The sequence below is a fragment of the Berghia stephanieae genome, chromosome 7 (assembly GCF_034508935.2).
Source record: "Berghia stephanieae isolate SIO BIC M18660-M18661 chromosome 7, UCSD_Bste_1.3, whole genome shotgun sequence".
Classification (NCBI taxonomy): domain Eukaryota; kingdom Metazoa; phylum Mollusca; class Gastropoda; order Nudibranchia; family Aeolidiidae; genus Berghia; species Berghia stephanieae.
The window spans coordinates 16730503-16756629 of NC_088366.1; the positions used below are offsets into that span (position 1 = coordinate 16730503).

The 26127-nt window shown below is 32.8% G+C and overlaps 2 protein-coding genes across 15 annotated transcripts in view; one reads left to right on the top strand and one right to left on the bottom strand.

Moving 5' to 3' along the window:
• Positions 1-447: 447 nt before the first annotated feature.
• LOC144976797 (Y+L amino acid transporter 2-like) lies at positions 448-19883 on the bottom strand. Of its 2 annotated transcripts, none has more exons than XM_078921248.1 (11): positions 19697-19883; positions 18346-19057; positions 16173-16298; positions 12558-12657; positions 9086-9130; positions 7451-7574; positions 6560-6663; positions 4607-4703; positions 3637-3786; positions 2432-2609; positions 448-779 (listed from the first exon to the last, which is right to left on the bottom strand). In XM_078921248.1, exons 2-11 carry the CDS (start codon positions 18884-18886, stop codon positions 727-729), a joined length of 1518 nt encoding a protein of 505 aa, XP_078777374.1. In that variant the 5' UTR covers positions 18887-19057; positions 19697-19883; the 3' UTR covers positions 448-726. The 2 variants fall into 2 exon arrangements, with proteins under 2 accessions (XP_078777374.1, XP_078777375.1); XM_078921249.1 differs by having other exon boundaries at positions 19724-19863.
• Positions 19884-20995: 1112 nt separating this feature from the next.
• The window catches only part of LOC144976798 (MORN repeat-containing protein 1-like), a 44854-nt gene continuing 39722 nt past the window's right edge, over positions 20996-26127 (top strand). For 6 of the 13 annotated variants that reach the window (XM_078921260.1, XM_078921251.1, XM_078921255.1 and 3 more), the window contains exons 1-5: positions 21014-21107; positions 22963-23034; positions 24184-24393; positions 24938-25028; positions 26094-26114. In XM_078921260.1, the coding sequence (XP_078777386.1) occupies positions 21026-21107; positions 22963-23034; positions 24184-24393; positions 24938-25028; positions 26094-26114 (476 nt within the window). In that variant the 5' untranslated portion in view covers positions 21014-21025. Of the gene's footprint in view, positions 21108-22962; positions 23035-24183; positions 24394-24937; positions 25029-26093; positions 26115-26127 lie in introns of all 13 variants that reach the window. The other 7 variants (XM_078921263.1, XM_078921252.1, XM_078921258.1 and 4 more) reach the window with 4 other exon arrangements.

Below are 26127 nucleotides of genomic sequence, written 5' to 3' on the forward strand. Positions count from 1 at the left end.
GTTTAACATACCAGGTTTTTACAATAAATTGCCATTAAGACTACAAAAGAGTACTCGTATAAGCAACAAACACCAATGCACTTCAATACAGCCATGAAGACAGTATTAACATACTGACATTAACCTTACCAGCTGTAATCATTTTACAGATTTTGTAACCAAATAGTCAAAGGCATCAATTAAACTATCTGGCAACTCTTATCTCAATAAATATTAAGCCAGTGGTGCATCCCATGAAATAAAAAAGTCTTGCAACACCTCTTGCTCGGCTATCTGACTCATCTTATAAAATAATTCATTGTAATAAATCTAAAATAATTACATTTAACAAATACATAGTATGTATTTCTGTCACCTTTCAACAACATTAACTTCCGCCCCTCCCCCCTCCTCCCCAAACACACTCTTTGCTCAACTTTCACCCCCTTACCCCCCTCTCCCCACACACATACACACAAAAAGTAGTCAGTTAAATGAAAGACCAAAAACACCCATCAGTTTTTTAAAATACAATTATAAAATATAAAATCCAAATTTGTGTAAAAATACACCAAAGAATTAAAGAATATATAACAATAAAATTGCATTTGAGAAAAAAAAAAAAGAAGAAAAGAACGACTTTGGTAAAGAGTTCATTGCATATTATTACAAATGTCGCAAAGGAATGCATGAACTGAAAGGCCATGTGGTATTAACTTCAATCGGATTGAACCAAAAGTATAAACTTCAATCGACGTGAACCAAAACGAGGCACTTTTGAATCACAGCTGTTAGTTCTCCTGGAAAACAAAAAGAAATGAAAATAAAATAACTGATCTCTTGTTTTCAATATCATTGAAAATTTATTCTTTAAAAATAATTATTTCCATTTAAAAAAAAAAAAGACAAAAAGAAAAAAAATGATTATCTCAAGAAAAAATTAATCTAGCTCTGTGTAAGACAGCCATTGCCAAAATAAACTTTTTTCATTCGGGTGTCCAGGTATCAGAGACATTAAAAAATCCTACCAGACCAAGCAAAAGGCCTACCATAATTGTTCGCAATCAGACATTACAAAATGACGCGAATAAGTAAATTTCAAGACATTTACTGATAATACTATCAATCTTACCATTTGAGGGAATTTATAATATGGTTATCTGCTGTCCCAGCAAATATATCGTATCGTTCTGTCTGTCTGTCTGTTTGTGTGTATGTATGTATGTATGTATGTATGTATGTATGTATGTATGTATGTATGTATGTATGTATGTATGTATATATGTATGTATGTATAATATATGTATGGATGTACATATGTATGTATGTATATGTGTATGTATGTATGTATGTCTGTATGTATATGTGTATGTATGTACGTTTGTCTGTATGTATGTGTGTTTGTATTTACGCTCATTTCTTTTGTATACATGTGTAGAAACAATGTGCAAGCGTGTATGTTCGTGTATGTTTGTGTCTGTAATGTAAACGTGTTGATGTTCATACCATGAACCAAACTGAGCATTGTTTACCTCACATGAATTGCATTTAATTTGGACAATAAAGATTATTATTATTATTATTATTATTTCAAGGTAAGGACAATTCAGGACATCATGGCTTGAGAGTGACAATGCCAAGTAGTTAAGCATTTATTTGACAAAATTTTGGTTACTCGTATCAATAAATATATTGGGCCTACCTTCACTACACTATACACCTACACACACTATAATATTAGATCAGTTTTTAGATTTTACATATATACACAATGACAGAGTAAGCTTCTGGCTACTTTTCTTTCATTTCTATTTCTGAAGCAAGAATATTCAGTTCCCTTCTTCTACATTTTGAGCCTCTCCAAAGCTCATTGGCCCTGACAAGAAGATCATGTTGCATTGTGAAAATGACTTTTCAGCCTCTTCACCCAAATCATCTGCAGTTTTAATCAGATTATCTATGTAATTTTGAAGTTGTTTTGGTCTGTAACTAAATCACTTCATCATGTTTTCTTTCTCTATTGGCCTCTTTTTCTAGAATATCATGATTTCAGTAGGTCAGAAGATATCACCACCTCATAAACTTTCTCTGCATTAATGAATCGGTAAGTAAAGTGTCTTGCTATAAATGACTCTTCAACAAGGTTTTCAACTGTGAAATTATAGAAATTAAGGAGCAAGCACCTGTATAAGATAAATATCTGAACAAGTTTGTATGAAAGGTGACAGACAAAGCAAGAAAGAAAAATAGAAGAAAAAAAAAAACATCCCAAAAAATCAGTCTACCTCGACTGGGGATCGAACCTCAGACCTTCTGATTACCAGTCAGACGTGCTACCATTACAATGTGACAAGGCTACATATCCCCGTCTATAAGTCCCTTCTGTCTGAATACCTAATTTTCTTACTTCCTAATCACTGGGCACATTAATGACAACTATTGTACTACTCACCTGTGACTTTATTATAAGACCGAGGCTTTGGCACAGGTGCCTTGGCAAAAAGGTACAAAGGGATACCAGCAAAGAAGATGGCAAATCCAACCAGCATCCAAGCAGGCTCTTGGTATACAACCAGCATGCACATGGAGGAATTCACGACTAGTTGGAGCATTGGGAAAATGTACGGTGCCTGGAAAAAGAAGAAAAAAAAAGAAAAAAAAGAATCAAATAGAGATATTTTACAGTATGGTGAACGACATATGAGGTTGATGGAAACTTACAAGGACATTTAAAATTAGACATATTTTATAAGTAGCTTTTGCTCCCCAATTTTTCATTGTCCCCGAGCAAGAAACAGCATCTTTTGCTCACTTTGCAGCCTTGAATATCCTCTGAAGCCAGGGTTACTTCAGTCATTGCTCCAGATAGACCGTGAAGAGAAACATCAACTGGAAACGAATAAAGCTGACCTGTCTAGCATTATGAAAAATTCGTAGATTTACGAAGTTTTGGCTCCAATTTCAGAACTTCAAAAACATTCTAAGTCATTAAAATTTATTGAAAATAAAAGTTGATTTTGAAGTGCATAATTATAAAGATTTTGGAGTGATATCTAATCACTGTGAGGGCAAATTGTTGACATGTAAAGTTAATTATGGCGACTACAATTTTTATTTCCTTAAAATTACGAATTTTCAGATTTTCAACTAGGCAGGTCCGATAAAGTGATTTTTTTTTTCCTTATGTTTTGTGCAACCTTTTTTCCACATCTCATTTTTCCCCTGAGCTATACACTCAACTCTTATAGCTTTCTCTATGGCTGTGCTAATACCTAGGTCATATCATATTCCTAAAATAGGAATTAAAATTGTCCCAACTATCAGGGCCCTCTGTGTAATGGTAGCATGCCTGACCGGTAATCAGGAGGTCTGAGGTTCAATTCCCATTCGAGGCAGACTGATTTTTTGGGATTGTTTTCTTCTTATAGTTTTCTTTCTTGCTTCGTCTGGCACCATTTCATACACATGTGTTCAGATCTTTAACTTAATGCTCAAGTTATTTACCTTATTCCATAACAAACTCTGAAGAGAACTTCCCCATAGCAAATTAAAGAAGAAAACTGTTTTTAATCTAGAAGCAGATGATAGCCCGCCCCCCCCCCCCCCCCCCCCAAAAAAAAAAAAAAGATAAAGAAATGGTGAATGCCATTAAGGTACCTTATATGGTCTTGGGAGCTCAGGTCTGGTGTAGCGCAAATAAACCACTGCCAAAGCCATGAAGAAACCCATGATGAATGAAAACAGACCAATAAACTGGACCATCTTAGCTGCACTGCCAGCAACGAGCATGAACAAGCCATAACTAGACTGGAAGAACAATATATGTGTTACTGCAAATATTTCTCTTTTTTTTTTTGGTATATATTCTTTTGTTTATTAAATTTCGTATGTTAACATTTATCATTTTGTATTGAAAATAATTTACAAAAAAAAAACAAAGACGAACAAACAAAAAGGTAGAACAACACATTATATTTTTAATAATTTTAATGATTTTTCTATTCAAATATAACCATCCAAAGTCCCTGAGCAGAATTTTGTGTGTGTGTGTGTGTGTGGGGGGGGGGGGGGTGTCTCAAAAATGTAAAAAGAATTGCAGTTTCAAGTTTGATGAATTGCGAAAATTTGAAATACAGAGGTGATTGCCTAAACGCCTAATGAGTGGGAAGCAGACAAAACGGGCATTTAGGGGGAGTTAATATGAGCATTTATAACAATCATTTCAACTGATTCACAATGATCAATATGTGTTCCACATGTGCTCCAAATTATGGTAATAATGCAATTTTTAAGCCTAAAATCTCAGCTAAAACGGAGGTTGGTATGTGATATTTCTTTCTTTATTTACAACTTAGAATAAACAGCTGACAAAACAGTTTTTTCTAAGTCAGTATTTTAAAAGGGGAAACAACAGATTTTTCAGTAGACAGATATAAATAACTTAAGTTGTGCAATTTTTAATGAACATTTCTTTAATTGAAATAGCTTTCACCTTAAACAGCAAGTAATACAAACTTGTAATTCATCAAACTTAACTTTCTGTTTCTGACATAATACCAAAATCAAAAAAAATAATTTAAAAAAATTAGCAGAAAAGAAGCCATTTTCATTTACTTTTTCAACTTACAACTGTAATCAGGGCAATAATAGGTGTTTTATGTGTGAGGTTCAGAGTGCATAGCGCCTTTGGTAAAATTCCATCTCTAGCTACTGCCATCAGAACTCTGGTGATTAAAAAAGGGACATAAAAGGAACCTGTGTAATACTTGTTAGCAATATTGTGAAAAAATCCTTACCATAAATGCACCAAAAAAAAAAAAGCTTCAGGTATTTATTTTAGTTATTTACAGCCAATTTAGTTTACGTCATTCAATGATCTGCTTAATGAGGTGATAAAAAAAAAAAAAAAATTCCCTTTATTCATCCCACGGGGCAAATTTGTCTCTAGGGTCTATTCCAAGGGACAATGGAATAATCCAGGCGTCAGCCACAGTGCAGCGCCGGAAATTGAGCTAGGGTGAGGTGACTTGCTTAAGGCCACACAGCGCAGCGGCAAGTGATCGAACTCTGTACCTTTCAGGTACGAAGCAAAGTCCGTACCGCTGAGCCACGCTGCCCCCACTGCTGATAGACATGGAGGAAAAATTAATGGGAACTCTTACAAGGAAAAACATGCAGACTTGGGGATTTTCTGTTTATTCTAACTATGATATTTGTTTATTATTATTATTATTATTATTATTATTATTATTATTATTATTATTATTATTATTATTATTATTATTAATATTATTATTATTATCATTATACGTATTGGTGGTATTACGATTGTTGTATTTTTTGTTGTTATTAATGGTATCAGTTTATTTTTTGGTTCCATTTACCATTTTTTTTCCCACTTTCATGTATGTTGTCATCAAATTGCGTGATTTATTGGCGAAAGCCTAAGATTGAATAAACTTTGAAACTTTGTTTCAACACCCTTTTTATGGTCTTTGTTTAGAAATAAATATGGCTAAAAATTATAAACAAGCTTGAATATCAATCACATTTCATCTAGATAATCATCACTTGTGACTGATTTAATCATGGCAAATTCATTCTTACTTTACAAAATGTCATTAAATTGATTACTTATGGAGTAAATCAATTGAAATGCTGTATCACGGAGAAGCGGATTGCTGCTTGCAAACTTGCCTGTTACTGTTTTAAGAGCATCCATGGCACTGTCCCAACTACTTGTAATCTCTTCTTTCTATCTACAATCTGAATCGCTTTCTCCACTCAATTACTTCCCTGTACTTGAACCATTCGATTTCTAAGTCAATGTTTTCATGCCGTGCTTTCGCACATTCTGCTCCTTCTGTGTCGAATGCCCTTTCAGTAGACACCAAACATCGTAATTCACTGTCCTCCTTTAAAACCTCTTTGACGACAGAGTACTTCCCTTCAGTTTTCTGTGAGTGATTTTATTGAATGATATAATACGATCGCATGATCAGTCTTTGCATAAGCATTTCCAAGAACTTTTGACGAAAAGGGGTGTTATAGAAACTACGCATTATTATTATTATCATATAATTCTACTACATGAATCAAAAGCCAATGATGGCTATTATGTGTGGCCTGAAGTCTTTATAAAACCACTAAAAGTCTGTCAATGCATGATGTTGTTAAAACTAAAATATGTATTCAATCAATCAATTTTGGGAGTTTTTCTTAAAATTCTGTTTAAAAATTGTGTTATGTTGTTTGTTGTACAACGGATTATGGATTGACCATTAAAAAGTGAGGAATCATGGGAAACCAGTCTTCTTTGGAGAAGATTATGCATATTCATGAGTACCTACTAACAAAATAGTCCTAAACAAGACCAACAAGAAATAGATATCTTCTTGCAAATTCTTATAAACATCATTGCCATTCCAATAATAAACTGCTCAAAATTGATGGTAATGTTAAAGAAGGTCACATGAAAAGATTAAGAATGCCTTGAAAGTGCCAATAAATTTTGTTACAATATTCTACTCATATCGAGCACAATAAATTTTTTTATTTATTTCAATGCCAATGTTTTTACCGTGAATGCCCCATCATCCCCGTGTTGAGAGCCCCTATGCTTGCCAGGCCCACACATACTGAAACAACTGGAATCATGGGAGGCCAAATACGCTGCCAGAATAGCTGTAATATTAAAAAGTCAAATGTTTATAACTAGTTTGATAAATAGGAAAATAATTGCATAATCAAATAACGAGTCGAAAAATAAAGATGCTTTTCTTTTTTGAAGAAGAGAAAAGACATGTAAAATCATAAATCAGGTAGATTTTTTGCAAATTTATTTCAACCTATTTGAAGCAAATAACAGGAGGTCTGCAACACTGAGAGAAAGGAAGACAACGGGGAATGGTTCACAAAAACAGGCCTCTAAAGCAATCACTTATCAAATTATTTTTGCAATTGATCACCTAGAAAACTGATTTCATGAGCAGAGAAAATATAATCGAAAATAGTGTAATCGAAAGTTGAAAAAAGAACAGTAATAGGAAACAAAAATTACATGGAGATGCAAAAGAAAAGGAAGGCACAAGATTATGAATTAAATGCATCGAATGTGGAACATGGAATATGCAGATAATGGAAAATGAGATAAAAGTAATAAAAGAAACTGTAGTATATAATGTATTGAAATACTCAGAACATCAACACACAGAGGAACAATACAAGGATTTTCACACGCAATCTGGGAGAAATCGTCATATACTCAGGTAGAAAGAAAGGAGGGCAAAGCATAGGGTGGTGAAAGGAAAGTCAAAGAACCTAATGTAGGATATAATCCCATCAGCAAATGATATCTGAGCATTCTACTCAATGTAATGAGAACAAAATTAATTTATAAGTTTCTGCATCATTCTTGTACAATATCCTGACTTCATGCAATCTATTATCTAACAAGTTAAAATTTACTTACAAGAGCAATGGCATTGGAGTTCTTGATATCAGCCACTTCCAACACAACCATGTAGGCCAAGAACACAAGGAAATTTACTCCAACACTGAACAAAAAGGTCAGGTGGATGGCCAGGGGAAGAGTCCTAACATTTGACAAGAGATATAAGAAATTGACTGTTTTCAACATATGATTTATCAATTTTTAAAATAACAACACGAAATGTTATTCATTTCTTCGAGATTCAAACAGCAACATTTTCAGTTTTTAATTTTTAAACTGAACTAACAAAAACATTTAAAGGCAAAAAAAACATCAACAAATTCATCCGTACCGATAAAGTATGGTATACAACCACATATAATATCTGTATCTGCTTATTCTAAAGTATCTTAATCCATACCGATAAAGTATGGTATACAACCACATATAATATCTGTATCTGTATTTATTCTAAAGTATCTTAGTTTTGAGCATTTATTTGGAGGTACGTGTGAGGCGCTTGAAATTTATGTCTAAACTCTTTGTAAAAATGTTTTGTATAGTTCAATATTTGATCAGGTGATGATTCAAACTCAAAGGAGCGTTTCATATTAGTGCATAGAAAGAAGGCATGATAATAGCAATACAATTTGACCATTTTGACGTGTACCTAATTAAAAATCCACAGATATGAATGACAAATATAGAATAGGCTCTGGTGTATTTTTTTGGGTATAATAATTCGGGGGGCCTAACTAAAATATGACGAGGTTTGATTTTGTGTATGCACATCACATAACACCAGGTTTCATTTAATTTCATCTCCAGCAGTTGATCCAGATATGTAGTAATAAAGACACATCATCTGTAAATATTGTGGTCTTTTCCCCATGTTATCCCTCAATATATTAGGCAGTCATAAGCAAATAAACTTACTTGTGATGATACCTTTCTTGGCATGTCATTTATATAACATTGGAACAGCAGTATACTATTAGTAATATTATGGTGGTGGATGTAGCACAGATATGTTTTGTTTTTGTTTTTAAGGGTTTTAGGGCGATTGCAACACATTTAGGTTATATCAGCGCCAGTAAAAAGGAAGAAAATTGGATAGTCAAATTCTAGAATTACAATTAAAGCACCTAAGAAAAAAAAAGACAAAGGGGAACTGGGAACAAATAGGGATCAGATATAGATTCCAAGGGCATACCATCAACGTACTTAGTCTGAGATCACCTATAAGTGTCATCTGGACACAAGCACAAAATCCAACAAAGAGGAATACACTCAAATGCTTACATTTCATTATACATAAAAAAACAAGGTAGCAAAGATAATGTCGTGGTGACTAAAGTAGTGGTGCTGTTGTGATAGCATTGGTGGCGATCCTGACGTGTTGGTAGTAGTGATGATTACATGGTGGTAATGACATTGATTATGAAACTGTGGTGATGCGACTGTGACTGTTGTGCATTTGATAATGCTGTTGTGGCTGTGGTGATGATGATGAAACTAGGGTATTTAAATTAATTAATCATACAGACATAATAATAGCTGATTCCAAAATTCTTAGGATGTAACAATCACCCGTCAAGTCACAACATACTTTTTTTTCTACTTTTCCTTAAATCAATAATCAATAATAGTAAAAATTAAGAGGCTGCCACATACCTTGCTGGATTTTTGACTTCTTCAGTGAGTGATGTAACCGCTTGCCTGTGAATGGATAATGAGATCAATTATAAACCTATTTTGGTGTTTATTATACCGTATTTTTTTTGAGGATAATTATGACAAAGATAAAATAGTTTCATCATAGAAATAATACTACTAATAATAATAATATATAATAAAAATGATAATGAATAATAATATTAATGATAATAATATAATAATAATAATAATAATAATAATAATAATAATAATAATAATAATAATAATAATAATAACATAATATAATATAATAATAATAATAATAATAATAATAATAATAATAATAATAATAATAATAATAATAATAATAATAATAATAAGAAGAAGAAGAAGAAGAAGAAAGAAGAAGAAGAAGAAGAGAAGAAGAAAGAAGAAGAAGAAGAAGAAGAAGAAGAAGAAGAACAATAATAATAATAATAATAATAATAATAAATAATAATAATAATAATAATAAATAATAATAATAATATAAAATAATAATAATAATAAAAATAATCATCATCATCATAATAATTGATTGGATGCACCTGTTTATGTCATCCTCTATTTCTGTGAACTGGTCCCAAATCTGTTCTCAGTCATTAAGTTGAAGATATAATCTGATAATTTTAAATGTTTGTTTAAGATCTAAAGGTTTTTAGTATAGAGTGTAGAGTGCAGGTATGTATTACATGCATGTAATCAGGAAAGTCACAGATAAAGTGCACAGGCGTGAATCATGCCTTCAAACCTTACATAGTAAGCAAAATTAACAACTCTGTAAACATACTGTGATGATCAAAATGACTGTCTTGATCCGATGATTAATTATGACCGAATTCGGTAACACATTTGCTTACCCCTGCTTCCACAAACGTGTCAAAGTTACAACAATTGGGTATCGTGCAGAATGTCAGAATGATAACATGCATGTCTCTAAATGCTTAAAACAGAGACCACTGCAGTAGTAGTAGTAGTAGTAGTAATTGTTGTAGTAGTAGTAGTAGTAGTAGTAGTAGTAGTAGTAGTAGTAGTAGTAGTTGTAGTAGTAGTGGTAGTAGTAGTAGTAGCGGTAGTGGCAGTGGTAGTAGTAAAAGTAGTAGTGTTAAAAGTAGTAATTGTGGTATTATTATTAGTAGTAAAAGTAGTAGTGGTAGTAGCGGTAGTATTAGTAGTCGTAGTAGTAGTAGTAGTAGAAGTAGCAGCAGTAGTAACAGTAGTAGTAGCAGTAGTAATAGTAGTAGTAGTACTAGTAGTAGTTGTAGTAGTAATAGTAGTAGTAGTAGTAGTAGTAGTAGTAGTAGTACTAGTAGTAGTAGTAGTAGTACTAGTAGTAGTTGTAGTAGTAGTAGTAGTAGTAGTAGCAGTATTAGTGGTAGTAGTTTGTATTAATGTAGTGATGGTTATTGTAACATCGACATCTCGAGAGATAAGGGCGTAGTAGATGCAAAGCAAAGGGGAGAGGGTAACGGTAGGGCTTATCCATGTTGATAATTGCAATGGTCTAATCTTGTGTTGAGTTCACATAGAAGTCTGCTTATGTCAGCAAGGACGAAAACTGACCACCAATGTACATTGTACCATGGTCAGACTGTAAATCATGTCTGACTCATGCCTAGATTTTCAAAATGGTGGCGACCTTGTCATTTTTGAAATTCGTAATTTTTACTCCGAGCTTTAATTCAATGAAAAACTGTTTAAAATGTTAATTCATGGAACCTACAACTATTTTACGACTTTTTTTATGACCATGGATACAAGCTTACGACCATAAATGACCTTAACTACCAAAAGGTCAAATTTACAGGGTTTTTTTACGACTTTACGACCTTGATGGACACCCTGAACATAACAAACTGTAAGAGCATTAAAATGAACATTCAGACAGTAAAAAATAGGTTAGATGCAAAATCTCATGCAAATGTTAAAAACCAAAACTAAAATATCAGTCATAACCCGAAGTCTATAACCAACTGAAATAATTTTAGTAAGAAATGTGTTGCTTGAATTTCCCTGAAAAATCCTCAATTATCATCATTGACCGACTAAATCTTCTACTTCCTGGTAACGTGAATTCAGAATTAACCAGAAAACAGCTTCCACCTCCACCCCCCTTTCAAGGAACAGCTGTGAACCACTGAAACCTATGATCATGGATCAGCTGTGAACCACCGAGAATTTCGAAAATCACAGAATTCCACCGCAGAAAAGTAAAAGCCCTGTTAAAGATGATTTAAAAGGTGTTAGTGGGCATATTTTGCATTGATGAAATATTATTTCATTTTTAAAATATTTCCCTTGACAGAGGTTTTTGTAACACAAATATACACATGGTGCATTCCAATTTTGGTTCTCAATAAAGCAAAAATACTTTAAAGTTAGAGTTTGCCTTGTGGTATTTGTCGTTTGTCAATTATTGTGCATTCGATTCATCCAGATCGTAATCAGGGCATTTTTTGTAATAATAATAATAATAATAATAATAATAATAATAGTAATAAAAAAATAATAATGATAATAATAATAATAATAATAATAATAATAATAATAATAATAATAATAATAATAATAATAATAATAACAATAATGATAATAACAACAATTTTATTATAATAATAATAGAATAACCACCACCACAATTATCATCCTCTTTATTGCTGCCAAATGGCCCATGTTCATTGCAAACAGGTTGGCAAACTTTCAATTGAGATATGAGTGATGTGAATGGCATATGGCTCAGGCAATAGATTGAAGCATCAATCGAAGCAAATAACATTACCTAAGGTCTTACCAGAGTTCTGTCTGCCCACAAAGGTTGAATGTCATAGAATGACATTCTTCACGCTCAAGAGCTAATAACGCGCAGTTGATTATCTATTTGCCAGTTGTTGCTTCCACATTTCCTATCCAGGTCTTCCTTGGTTTGAACTCGTGCCTTTCTGCAAGCTTCTTTTCAACTCTAGCACTGATTTTTGGATGGTGTTTTGTCTCCGAACGTGTATAATAGTTCAGTTTTCTCATTTTAATTTCTGCCAACAGTTTTCTGACTTTGGCCAGCATCAATAAGAATCTCCTTCGTTATGGTCCATGTTTCAAAGGCATACAGGAATATGGACTATATGTAACCTTTAGCCATATGCACTTTTGTTTTTGTTGATATTTTTAAGCTAGTGAGGATTATTCTCATTTTCATTAAGTCAAATAACATCATGGGACAGCGTGGCTCAGCGGTACGGTCTTTGCTTTGTACCCGAAAGGTACCGAGTTCGATCACATACTGCGCTGTATGGCCTTGAGCAAGTCACCTTGCCCCTCACTTTGCAGCGTTGCACTGCGGCTGACGCCTGGGTTATTCCAGTCTGCCATTGGAATAGACCCTAAAGACAAATTTCCCCATGGGGATAAATAAAGGGATTTTTTTTTTTTTAAATGTGGGTTAAAAGAAACCTACCATCCACCATTTGAAAATGTAACCACAAGAAGGGCAAGGGCAATTCTACCAGGATCTGTTGATGAACCCCTCAATGGCTCTTCAAAGGTCTCTGATTGATCTATGCAACAGTAATAATAAAGTTAGTATTAGTAATATGTATTAGTATTAGTAGTAGTAGTAGTCAACTGACGAAGGGAATGGGCAGACTTTTGTCATCGCAGAGAGCGGGCAACCAATGTCAATGAGGATGACGCTGGATAGGAAGTAAGTAAGTAGTAATAGTAGTAGTAGCAGTAGTAGTTGTAGTCGTAGTTGTAGGAGCAGTAGTAGTAGTAGTAATAGTAGTAGTAGTAGTAGTAGTAGTAGTAGTAGTAGTAGTAGTAGTAGTAATAGTAGTAGTAGTAGTAGTAGTAGTAGTAGTAGTAGTAGTAGTAGTAGTAGTAGTAGTAGTAGTAGTAGTAGTAGTAGTAGTAGTAGCAGTATAGTTAGTCGTAGTTGTAGAGTAGTATAGTAGTGTAATAGTATAGTAGAGTAGTAGTATAGTATAGTAGTAAGTATAGTAGTAGTAGTAGTAGTAGTAGTAGTAGTAGTAGTAGTAGAGTAGTAGTAGTAGAAGTAGTATGTAGTAGTAGTAGTAGTAGTAGTTAGTAGTAGTGGATGTAGTAGTAGTAGTAGTGTAGATAGTAGTAGTGATAGTAGTATAGTAGTAGTAGTAGTAGTAGTAGAGTAGTAGTAGTATGTAGTAGTAGTAGTAGTAGTAGTACGTATAGTAGTAGTAGTAGTAGTAGTAGTAGGAGTAAGTTGAAAGATAGTAGGTAGTAAGTAGTAGTAGAATAGTAGTAGAGTAGTATAGTAGTAAGTAGTAGTAGTAGTAGTAAGTAGTAGTAGTAGTAGTAGTAGTAGTAGTAGTAGTAGTAGTAGTAGTAGTGGTAGTAGTAGTAGTCGTAGTAGTAGTAGTAGTAGTAGTAGTAGTAGTAGTAGTAGTAGTAGTAGTAGTAGTAGTATGGGTGTGGGAGTGAAGTTTTAACTGTCAACAGATAATAGTACCCCTGACAAACACTGAAAAACTTGAAATGGTGGACAAACTACATCCAAGAAGAATAGACACCTAGACAGCCATGCCCCTCGGACAGTCATCATCATGTAAACAATGACACTGATGGTAAACATAGCAAACTACACAGGTTTTACTATTGATGATATACGTCTCATTAAAACACCCACTGTTCTTCTGCTTGATCAATAGAACCAACACAGAAAACTATGTGTAAACTTAAACATTTATAATATGATCGACAAAATTGTGTAATAACTAGTCACCCATTTGGCAGTATAAAAACATTAACAATGATCAGAGAGAGGTCGATATCATTCAAGTTATTGTTTATAAACAACCAACCATGCTTGTCTGAGCACATGTTAAGGTGTGTCACAAATTCCATGTTATGATTGGTAAAAAATCTACTGGTCAATTCTTGATCTATTGATCTACGAACATTGGCAAGATTAAAGACAAGGGGTTAATGAACAGCTTGCACAGAATAAAAAGCAACCAACGCTTCATGATCACTATTCTTACAAACAACATGTCACATTTTGTTGTCAATGAAACATAAAAAGAAAAGAAAAAACAATAACATTTTTAAAAAGAACGCCCCCCCCCCCCCCAAAAAAAAACAAAAAAAAAACTAAAAAAACAAAAAACAAAACAAAACAAAAAACAAAACAAAACAAACAAAACAAACAAAAAACAAACAAACAAACCAATAATAAAAGAAACAAAAAAAAACCCCTCTAATGCAGCATACCTTGAAAAAACATGGTCCCAAGCCTGTAGATAACTCCAGAGGGATAGGTCCTATGCTAATGGCACATGAAAACTGGTGCTTAGATGCTATTTTTTAGATTCTCTGCTTAATCGACACACTAACCCAAACTCCCGAAGGTCTGTGATTAAGTGGAGTCGACTGTAGTAGTAGTAATAGTAGTAGTAGTAGTAGTAGTAGTAGTAGTAGTAGTAGTAGTAGTAGTTGTTGTTGTTGTAGCAGCAGCAGCAGTAGTAGTTAGTAGTTGTAGTAGTAGTAGTAGCAGTAGTAGTTATTAATCCATTAAAGAAATTACAAAGTGTTATGTACACATGACTTTTAAGCATCACAATCATCTGAGTAAGCAGTGTTCAAATATATTCATACACACCCCTACCACTCACCACACATATACACAACAAAAAATACATAATATAATTTTATAAAAATTGATACCAAAGTAAATACCGACCAAATCCAGAAGTCACACATAAAGAATATTTTAAAGCGGACCATTAAATAAGTTTCTCCTTTGAATTCCCATGTGTATATCTTACAGAGTGTACATGATTGTAACTTGAAACAGCTCTAATTAATTTTTTTTTTTTTTTTGCTTAATTTTAGTCTGGCTTTCTTTGCATATGACACCTATTTCAATAAACTGGTTCAGAGTCTGTTCAAATCCATTGTTGAACATGAAGTGCAATCGTTTTGATTGCTACATTTAACTTTTGTGATTGTCTTTAATGTCATACTGCCGTACTGAGGTTCGAATGTTCTATCAGTCGGGGATGGAAATTGTCAGCCACACACACACACACATACTCACACACACGTTTACAAATTTTCATCTATATTATTTTGACAATCTAATCTAATATAAATATATATGTATTTTGTGTTTACTTGAAAAAGGCCAAAGGCCGAAATGTCGTTTGTTTTGTGTTGTTCATTCATGAGTCAGATTTACTCCCTTTATTTTTATCTCCATTTCATTGACTCATTTAGGAATCTCTAGTTATTAATTCTTTCTTTACAATGCTTGTGACACAGGTTTTGCTCTAATTTGTTGAATGCTGTGGAAAAATCCATGATTTATAAATTTTAGAGAGAGAGTTAGACACATTTGGCTGAGTTGCAGAAGGCTGCTTTGAACTGGATCCATATTACATCTCATATAGACCAGTGTTCGTCTAAATATTTCATGACTTTCCAGTATTTTGTTTGAAATGGTACTTGAGCAATAGGGCTTGATAGCTTGCTATTATATATGATATTGCCCGTTCGTGTAGATATGAACAGCATTTGCCTTTCTCAGGTAATTGGTTACATACCTAGACAAAAATGGAAATGTCTGGTGCGACTATTAAAATAATTGAGACCGACTTAAAATCGAGTAACTTGTTATAACAGACATGACAAGTAAAATGTCATAATTGAGTTCATGTGATTGTCAAATGCAATGACAGAGTAAGGATATTATGGGAGATAAAAAATTATGACTTGGAGACAACTTTATATGATTGCCACTCTAAGAAACAGTTCCAGATGGAGATTTGACTTCACCCAAATCTTCAGTTGTACATTATTTTATTGTTGTCTTTGTAAAAATGGTGTGGTTTGCACTTAAAATAAGTAAAATACGGGTAGAAATTCTGCTTTTTAAAAAATAGCCGTTAAAAGGTAAAGGGACATGTATTGTCAATAATATAAAAGTGCATCAAAATAACAAAAAATTCAAGTTTTATCTAATTGTGATTGAGAGAAATAAGTTAAATCATAAAATTAGTTGCAACAAAATGCTAATGGAGATTAGATGTAAACCAACCTGTTATCCCTTTGTATAGCCCAGCAATTATGATGGAGGCAATCAAAATCATTTTAGTTATGGTCAAAGCACTTTGGACTCTCACAATTAGCTTGAGATATCGACAGTTCAGGTAGCAGAGCATGACTGAAATAACAAGAAGAAAAAAAAGTTAAATGAAAACAATGGGGTGTATGCTTGACCTAGTAAATCACAGTGTTTTAAATTCATTTCCAAATTAAATTACCTAATCAGTTTTCTCATTTTTCATACAAAGTTTTCTTTGAGATACATTGCAAGTTTCTTTGGGCAACTTTATATTTGTCGACCCCTGGATATGAATATAGGCTGAAAGATATCAATACCAAAGCCTAGAAACGTGAAAACTCCTATCAAAGAATTTACAACCAACTTCGCTGTTTAATGCATTCGAGAAAGACACTCTCTTTGACCCCATAGAACATATTAACCCATTCAGTGAAAATTGTCATAGAAAGGAGATTCAAGTTTTTAAAAAGTACTGCAGAATTAGTTTACATGCATATAATGTGGTTTGTATCAAGTCCTTATCACAAAAAATTGAATTAGTGGCCACAGGATTAGATGTGCCAGGTCAGCCAACTTTAATAACATCACCAACTATCAAAATTTGGCAACAGATTACGGAGGATATATTTCTTGAGGACAAGGTTGGATCAAAGTTTCTACTTCTAATATAGGAAACCTAGATAATGGCCAAAGCAATCAGAGCCTTTTAGCAACTTTGGTAAATTGTGTTTTGCTTTACTGTTTTGTTGAAGTAGCTAGACTATGCTTTAAAAGATGAATAAATTTGTGCCCTCATGCCAATCACAATTTCAAAAAGAGCTCCTGAGGGAACAGCCATACTATGATTTTATAGGCTTTAGCATGTCAATGTAATTGACATCAAGGAAGATTTACTGAAACATCAATTGTACAAAAAATACAGACAAAACAAATATGATGCTATTGTAAAGTAAAGAAAATAGATACAGAGCCACAAAAATGGGATCACTCATTACAGAAAAAGAGGGTTTAGAAAAGAGGAAAATGTTATCGGAACTTAAAATTACCAAATTATTCAATGAATGATTAAAAATAAATGTTAATATCAAGTTACACACATCCCTCTTAAAATCAGTCACCAGCATTTATTGTTAAGCCAGTCGAATTCCCACTTAGCAACTGATACATACTTTATAGCCCTTGTGACTGACAAAGCTCTTGATAGATAGCATAACTGAAACTTCAAGGACGATTACATTTATAGTAAGTGATCCAAAATCAAATCGTATCAATTCAAGAAATTAACTTGAATGGAAACCTGGATCTGAAAAACTAAGTTTTACCCATTTTTCCAATATCTGCATGAGTATCAACTAACATATGTTGTATTAAAATAAACAATTTTTTTTCAGCATTTTTGATTTGTCAATAACATATGCAAATTTATATTATACATTCGAAACTTGACTAACCTTTACGTGAGTAATACAAAAAAAAAAACATAACCAAATGCACCAAATCATTTTATCTATGATTCCCATCAACACTCAGAATGATGGCTTCAACTTCAAACAGCGTGTAGCTTTCTCCCAAAACAATTAGTATCAGGCAAAGAATGACATTCAGCCGATGTCAAATCATACAGCCAAAACTTGAGGCTTCATATATTAAGCGTAATATCCACTAAATGTGCTCAAAAGTACTTTAAAAAGGGGTCCTAAGTCAACAGTAACACTTAACATGTAGGATGAGACCTGAAACCTGTCTTGTGCTACTCATAACAATTTTTTTTCGACAGAGAAAACGCTGTTACCAACCTGAGTACAATGAGAAAATGAGAGCAAATTCCCTTTTCCAATGACTCAACTTTACCCCACCCTCAGCAGGACTCGTGCTAGGAACCTAAAAGTCCAAAGGCAAGTGTCATACCAAAAGACTACAACAAAGCTCCACAAGCACAGCCTTCGAACAAAAGGCAATGCTGCTTTACTCATGGAAACCTCTAATCTGATTGAACAAGGAAAATATATATGCAACACAACTTTCCCCAAGGACATACCGTTACCGTTAAGGTACTTGATCATTTGTTTCAGCCATTAGATTATTATTATTAGATTGTCCAAGACTATATCACCACTACACAATGACACAGTAAAATAAAACTTACCAATGATAAGTCCTGCTAAAATCATAGCAGCTTGATCATGAGAAACAGTCTCACAGTTTTCATTATTGACAATGGCTCCAACAATATAAATGGCAGTTGTATATGATGTCCAAGCAATAAATGGTCCCGAAATCATTATGATATATCCCCACGCTATAAGGAAACCAAAAAGAGGACCAAATGTAAGCCTGATGTACAAATATGGTCCTCCGGCCTTCTGAAAAATGGTACCCAATTCTGCAAAACACAAGGCCAGACTGTAGACAAAAAGACCTCCAAGAAACCAAACGATTATTGTCATCACAACAGATCCTGATAAGGCCATAACAGTGCCAGGTGTCATAAAAATAGCAACATGGCCAGTAATCGACACCATAAAAGCGACAATGTTAAACAAAGACAAATGTCTCCTTAACTCTGTTTTTTCAGGATTGATGGTTTCAGTTTCTTTTTTGTCGTAAGTGCTCTCCATTGGAACTTGTTTGCAGCCATTCTCATCATAACCATCTATATCCATTTTACTGTTCTCCATTTTTGTCATGAGATACTTAAGTTTAAGTGATTAGATTTCGATTTTGGATGATAAAATCTAAAGTGATTAATTTTCATCCATATTATTCTATGTCCTCAAATCATGCACAGTGTCTTGGGGCATGTTGAAAAGTAGAATTAAACAATGATTTCAGCCAAACTTGGAACCGATCAGACAAATCTGTTGAAATAATGTAAATGTCAAGAATTAAACAGAGGTTTGATAATTCTTCCATCTGCGAGAATAATAGAAATGACTAATCAACCCTGTAAATTGTTTCAATACAAAACGACCTCCTGAATTTTCCAAATATTAAATAATCATCCATCCCTCCCATTTGGTCTCTCCTCTCACTTTCCTTTACAAAAAAAAACAAAAAAAAAAAACAAAAAAACCCTGATAAAGGGACGTTTAGTATAAAGAGTTGGTGGCTGATAGATATTATGTTCAAACCTCTCACAAAACCAGACACCTAGCAACTTGAGATCTAGATATATATAATACTATGATTCGTCCGACAACACTGATCAGATAAAAAAATTTCACAACTTTGGTTTTAAAATGCGGTGACTTTGCCTTGAACTGAACAAATAAACTGTCAATATGAATTGCATACCGTACGCCGCTTCCACTTCCATCTGTCCCGCATATTCTACAACAGATAAAGTTAAAATAGATCGCGAGATACTTATTCATTCAATTTCAATATTCAGAAGAAAAAATAAATCGAGTTTCAAACTTATTTAATTAATGAATGATGCATATTAAATTAATGTCTCTCACTCATAGCGTTTTTTTTTTTTCCATACTCATACATACTTTTGAACTCTAGATACTAGATATTACACTTCTGCCTTCAGCTCGAAGAATCAGCCAACCCTGTCCTTAATCTTTTTTTTAATGAACTTGAACTCGGGGTTAAACCAGAGAGGATATAAACACATAGACTGTGGATTCAACCGTAGCCATCGATTCAACCCATAACATTGCGACGACTGCTGCGATTGACGATTGACGCTGAAGAGATTTTTATGTTGGCTACCCGTCGTCGAAGTCGTCTTCGTTTTATTATTGTTATTATTATTATTATTATTATTATTATTATTATTATTATTATTATTATTATTATTATTATTATTATTATTATTATTATTATTATTATTATTATTTATTATTATTATTATTATTATTATCATTATTATTATTATTATTATTATTATTATTATTATTATTATTATTATTATTACTATTATTATTATTATTATTATTATTATTATTATTATTATTATTGTTGCTGTTGTTGTTGTTGTTATTCTCTTTGTTATACTACTACTACTACTACTACTACTACTACTACTACTACTACTACTACTACTACTACTACTACTACTACTACTAATAATAATAATAATAATAATAATAATAATAATTATTATTATTATTATTATTATTATTATTATTATTATATATTATTATTATTATTATTATTATTTATTATTATTATTATTATTATTATTATTATTATTATTATTATTATTATTATTATTATTATTATTATTATTATTATTATTATTATTATTATTATTATTATTATTTTATTATATTATTTTATTATTATTAATAATAATAATAAATATTATTATTATTACTTTCTTTTCTTTTGTTCTCTTCCCCACAACAGCACTCTGGTCACTTCGGATGGGAGTCACATGGAAGATCATGCCATGGTATGTGGCAAAAATGTAATAAATTATGAGATGGCTCAGGGATCCCGTCGTGGGATCATCAGTCCATCTTGAGACCGCTTTGAAGTCGTCTTTAAAACTTCTTTTAGATTGCAGTGATCGCCTTTATAAAACTATAGTGTGCTTTTATCAATCACATAATATAATCGGCAAATACCTAATATAATTTATCTTAATTTATGACCAACGTATAAAGTAATGACGCCAAGCTCTCACAAACTTTTAAACCTCAAATTAAAAAAAAATAATTCAAAAAATATATACTCTATTCATTCTTATTTTAAATCTTCATCTACGCAATAGAGATAGATGGATAGATAGATAGATAGATAGATAGATAGATAGATAGAGAGATTATAATGGAGCGAAGGTCATGTGATAATTCGTTGTCAATACAAACAACATGGCGACCGTACAGACTGAAAATCTTGAGGCCGTGCGGAGGGAACCATACATCGGGGAAAAACGGCGTTTTATGAGAGATGGTCTTTATCACAATTTATAATATTGTTAAATGTTATTTATATGATATGCATTACCGACATTTTCAATATACACTGATTAGACTGTTCAATAAAATGCCACTACCTCATTTCAGGTACTTTCGTAAAGACTTGGTCCCAGCTGAGCCGAGGAATTTGACGTTGGACATTTTCTATTAGTAAAGCATCTGATTTATTGATGGGGGACCATACACAATTTCCACATTCCAAGTGTGATCGTACTAGACTTTTAAAAAGAGTGGTTAATATGTGTTTGTCAATAAAGGCGAAAGATCTTCTGACAAGTCCCAGGATTCTATTTGCTTTGTTAACAGTCTTTACACAGTGCTGGCTAAAATTCAATTTGGGGTCCACATATACAACAAGGTCTTTTTCACATAAAAGTACTTTCCAATTTGATTTCAGCTCCCTTACTATCCTTCATCCTGTCGTTTCCAAGGTGCATAACCTTGCATTTGTTTGCATTGAGACAGAGTTGCCATTTTTTAGACCACAACCGAAGTGTGTCTAGGTCATCTTGCAGTCGGCCAGCTTCTTTGACATTATTTACAGATGAAAAAACTTTGGCGTCGTCTGCAAACATTTTAATGAAGGAGTTTACTGCTTCAGGCATGTCTTTTACATAGCATATAAATAAAATTGGGCCCAAGACACTACCCTGAGGGATCCCCGATAGAACTGGTTTCCATCCTGATGCTTCACCATTGATCACTTCTTGCTGTTTTCGGTTTTCATGAGGTGTAGTTGTGATTCTACCAATCCTCTCCTTTGTTATCTACACTGGTTGCCTATTCGCTAAATGGTTAAATCCAAAGCTTGTGTATTAGTTTATTTTAGACTTTATGATAATACCCCTCCCTACCTTTCCAAAGTGAAATTTATTGAAAAATCTGTCTCTTACATTCTGCCAGTGATTTAGCAAAACTTGTTCTCTCTCGCATATGCACAAAAATTGGAATGAAATCCTTTTCCTTTTTTGTCTTAGTTTTACAGAGCATACATGAAAAAGACTATTAGTATATTTGTAAGCATTTGCTTAAGTCTTATCTGTTAAAGACCTTAGCCAATATGAGAAGAGAGGTAATTTTTATGTGTTTGATTTTAATATTACAACCAAAGTAATTTAAGCGCTCAGAGTCTGATATTTTCAGAGCTACAGTGCTATACAGCATTTCATTAATGAGATTTCATAATAACCACTATCATATAGCTGCCAATAAAAACACCACAGCATCATCACTATTCCTATAAATAGCACCACATCATCATCACAGTTCAGAATCACTACCACGCTCACACTGCAAAATATGTAAGAAAAGTTGATATCTATCGTCACCTATAAGTCAAGAAAGATACTTGAGCATTTTACCTTATCAAAGCAGGGAGTAACAAGCTGTTGATAACTATGGTGTTCGGTGACATGATATTGAAGTTATGGTGGCTTCTGTTGCCAAACCTATGTCATCTGCTCGTTCAATGATGTTTGTCTGAAATCCAGTTCAGCTGACGTTTGAAATATCAGCGTTTTGATAAATCTAAGTATAGGGACATTTTGTTATCTGTATAATTCTCTTAAGTATAACTATTTTAGGGGATAATACTTCATTCTTAAGCATGACTTGAGATCAAAATATAATCCCATTGTACAGAGTAGTACATTGGGAAAACAAGAGTAAAGATGACTATCACCAATAGAAGGAAGGGGGTGGAATGGGGTATATCGTTGAAATGTGGCTCTTGATTAGATATCTAACTATTTTCTTAGTACAAGATTAATGGTTTATGTAACCTTCTACTCTGGCTTGTATTGTTAACATTTTAAATGTATTCCTCACAGGGTATGGTACATATGTGTATGAAAATGCATTTTTTCGCTATGAGGGAGAATGGATGAAAGGCAAAAAGCATGGTAAGTGCATTGATTGATTTTTTTTATTTTTTTTAAATAAAAAAAATTACATAAAAAATCTACATTTTTTCTCAGTAATGTTTTGCCAGATAAATTAAAGCGAACAAATGACAATGTGCTGTTAATGTTACCCAAATGACCGTATACTGTTAAATGAAAAAAAGGTTACAGTTATAGTTTTATGTTTTTTTTTTGGCTTGTCTACACTTTTCACATGCATAGTGATTTTATTTGTAAGAAATCAAAGGTAGGATTGCTTACAGAAGTATCTGAGTTTGGATCAATGTTTGTCTTAACTTCATTGAGAAACATGCGACCTCAGTGATAGTTATAATTTAGTATATCTGAGTTCTAAACAATCTTTTAAAATGATTTTTTTTTTTTCAGTTTTTACTCTAAGTTGGGTTAAACAATATCTTAAAAACATAATCCTTTGTGGCTAAGGAAATATTTTCTATAAAAATGGAAGATTTCACAGACAAGCACATCCTTTTGTGCAATCCGTCAATCATTATGCAACAGTTTCTTTTGGATGATTAGTACTAGTAATGTAGCAAAACGTAATGAATTAATCATCGTCGTGTGCTATGGTTCACTGCGTGTGGTAGATGAGAGACCCTGGATCATCCCATTTACCCATCTGAACCTGCTTCCATGACTATTATCTATATATTTCCAAAAGTGAAGTAGGAAGACCTCTGTAGTGAGAGAGATTTTGATCAAGATAAGACATCAAAGAAGCCATCATGTGTCTGGACAAAGTAGCTTACATCTCTGTGTTTTAATGATGACTACATCAAATACAAAAGTGCATTGATGTTGACCGCTTCCATATCAAATAGAGCAATAAATATAAAATGTTGTAGAAAATTTCATGACCTTTGGTATAACATGCATTTATGTTGGCGGTTGCCATGTCAAAGAGAGCAATAAGTAAAAATTGTTTGACAAACTTTCATGATATTTGGTTCAGTTATATTAGATTTTTAAGACGTCATGTATATTTGGAAAAATCTCATGACTTTTCTTCAATTGGTTTAGAGTTTACGGTGAAAACGCAGGACATTTACTTTTGGAATAAACATCATATTTTAATTTTTTAAAAAGAAAAAGACTTTTCTTACATTTATATTATTTATTCCTTCTAAGGTCATGGAAAACTTTTGATGAAGGACGGGACATACTATGAAGGACAGTTTGTTAATGGAGAAATAAACGGAAATGGCTATAAGTTTTTCTCATCATCAAAGTCCAAATACACAGGCCAGTTTCTGAATGGAGAAATGCATGGCCATGGAATTATGTATTATAGAAATGGACATATCTACGAAGGACAGTGGTACAAAAATAAAAAGCAAGGTTTGTAAAAATGGTAAAAGTAGATCATAATGCTTATAGGTTTAAGTTTTTGTTGTTTTTTTTTTTTTTTGTGTGAAAACGAAGCTTCGTCGATTGGCAAGTATGTAGACTTGTCACTTCTTTCATCTGAAAATAGTTTTTTTTCTCTTACTGTGTTATTTTTGTTTAGCTAATTTTATTTACATTCTTTTGTAGATAAAGTTTATGTAATTTTCTAAAGCCTTAAAGCACTTGAGCGGATATGTTCGCTGTTTAAATGCATGGAAAATGTCAAGTTTTAATCATTTTTAAAAGACTTATTTACAATGATATGAATATTTAGGGGACACTTATTTGTATGCCATATGATCAATGTCATTTCGTTTTCAGCCAGTGCAAGCATTTTTCTATTTGACAATTGCTTTACTTCATATGTTTCTACATATTTATGAATGTGTATGTTTGTGAAAGAACTCAACTATTTGCCTATATATCAAGGACAGTTAAAATTCTTTTATTCGAATATGATTGGACGTATGTATATATTTATCTTTATTTGATAAAGGTTTTGGGATCTTGCGAACCAGTGACAAGGCAGTCTTTGAAGGTACATTTCACGGGCATGTACGGGATGGGGAAGGAACACAAACTTATGAGTACGACTTTGTTTTTGCTTTCTATTATTTTTGTTGTTATATGTACTGCCTTCATGACTGCATTTTACATCAACCACATCTACTGAATTTTAAAATGTCTTATTATTTTGCTTTCTAATATGCTGTTGAATTTAACAGTAAGAATGGTAACACTATTGACCTAACACAGTGCCTTTTCCTGCAGTCGTTTACAGATCTAGCAGCCTTGGCAGTTCAAAAAGATTAACAATGTCTTCATTGACCATTAATTAATTGTCGACTGCTCTTTACAGCTGAGTTTGGTTTAAAGGTTACTTGAGAGATGGTGAAGATCAAGTTTATTTTTGTATTTTTTAACTACTACTACTACTACTACTTTTACTACTACTACTACTACTACTACTACTACTACTACTACTACTATTACTACTACTACTACTACTACTACTACTACTACTACTATTAGTACTACTCTACTACTACTACTACTACTACTACTAACTAACTACTACTACTACTACTACTACTACTCTACACTACTACTACTACTACTACTACTACTACTACTACTACTACTACTACTACTACTACTACTACTACTACTACTACTACTACTACTACTACTACTACTACTACTACTACTACTACTACTACTACTACTACTACTACTACTACTTTTACTTCTTCTTCTTCTTCCTCAGCTACACAACACCAGCATGTCTTTGACTAAAATTGCATTTATTATTTTTCTCAAGTGCTTTGCTGCTGGTATATGTCCATCAGCCTCCACCTCACGTCCAATATTTCTATCGACAACACTATCGATCATTTTTATTTAAAAGTCGAAATTAAATTATTCTGTTAAGATAAACTTATTGTTATGCACTACTTGATATTGAGTAATTGGTAAGGAATTCTGACCATCGTTCAATAAATTTTGAAAATGGTAGTGGCATCGATGATGATAATTAATTCTTGTTTCTCCTCTTCCTTATAGATTTATGTTTAGAGAGAAACGATGATATGCGATTATGATTATGTAAATTCTGTATATGTTTTATCTTTCTTTTTTTCATTTTTATATAGCCCAACTTATCAAAAACTCAGGTATTCTTATATT

What these genes read in the sequence shown, in the direction of transcription:
- LOC144976797 (XM_078921248.1), bottom strand. Translation starts at nt 18,886, where the DNA reads ATGACAAAAATGGAGAACAGTAAAATGGATATAGATGGTTATGATGAG. An exon ending in GCTATACAAAGGGATAACAG is followed by an intron (nt 12,658 to 16,172) that starts GTTGGTTTACAT and finishes ACTGTTGCATAG; the next exon opens with ATCAATCAGAGACCTTTGAA. An exon ending in GTCTTATAATAAAGTCACAG is followed by an intron (nt 780 to 2,431) that starts GTGAGTAGTACA and finishes TTTGTTTTCCAG; the next exon opens with GAGAACTAACAGCTGTGATT.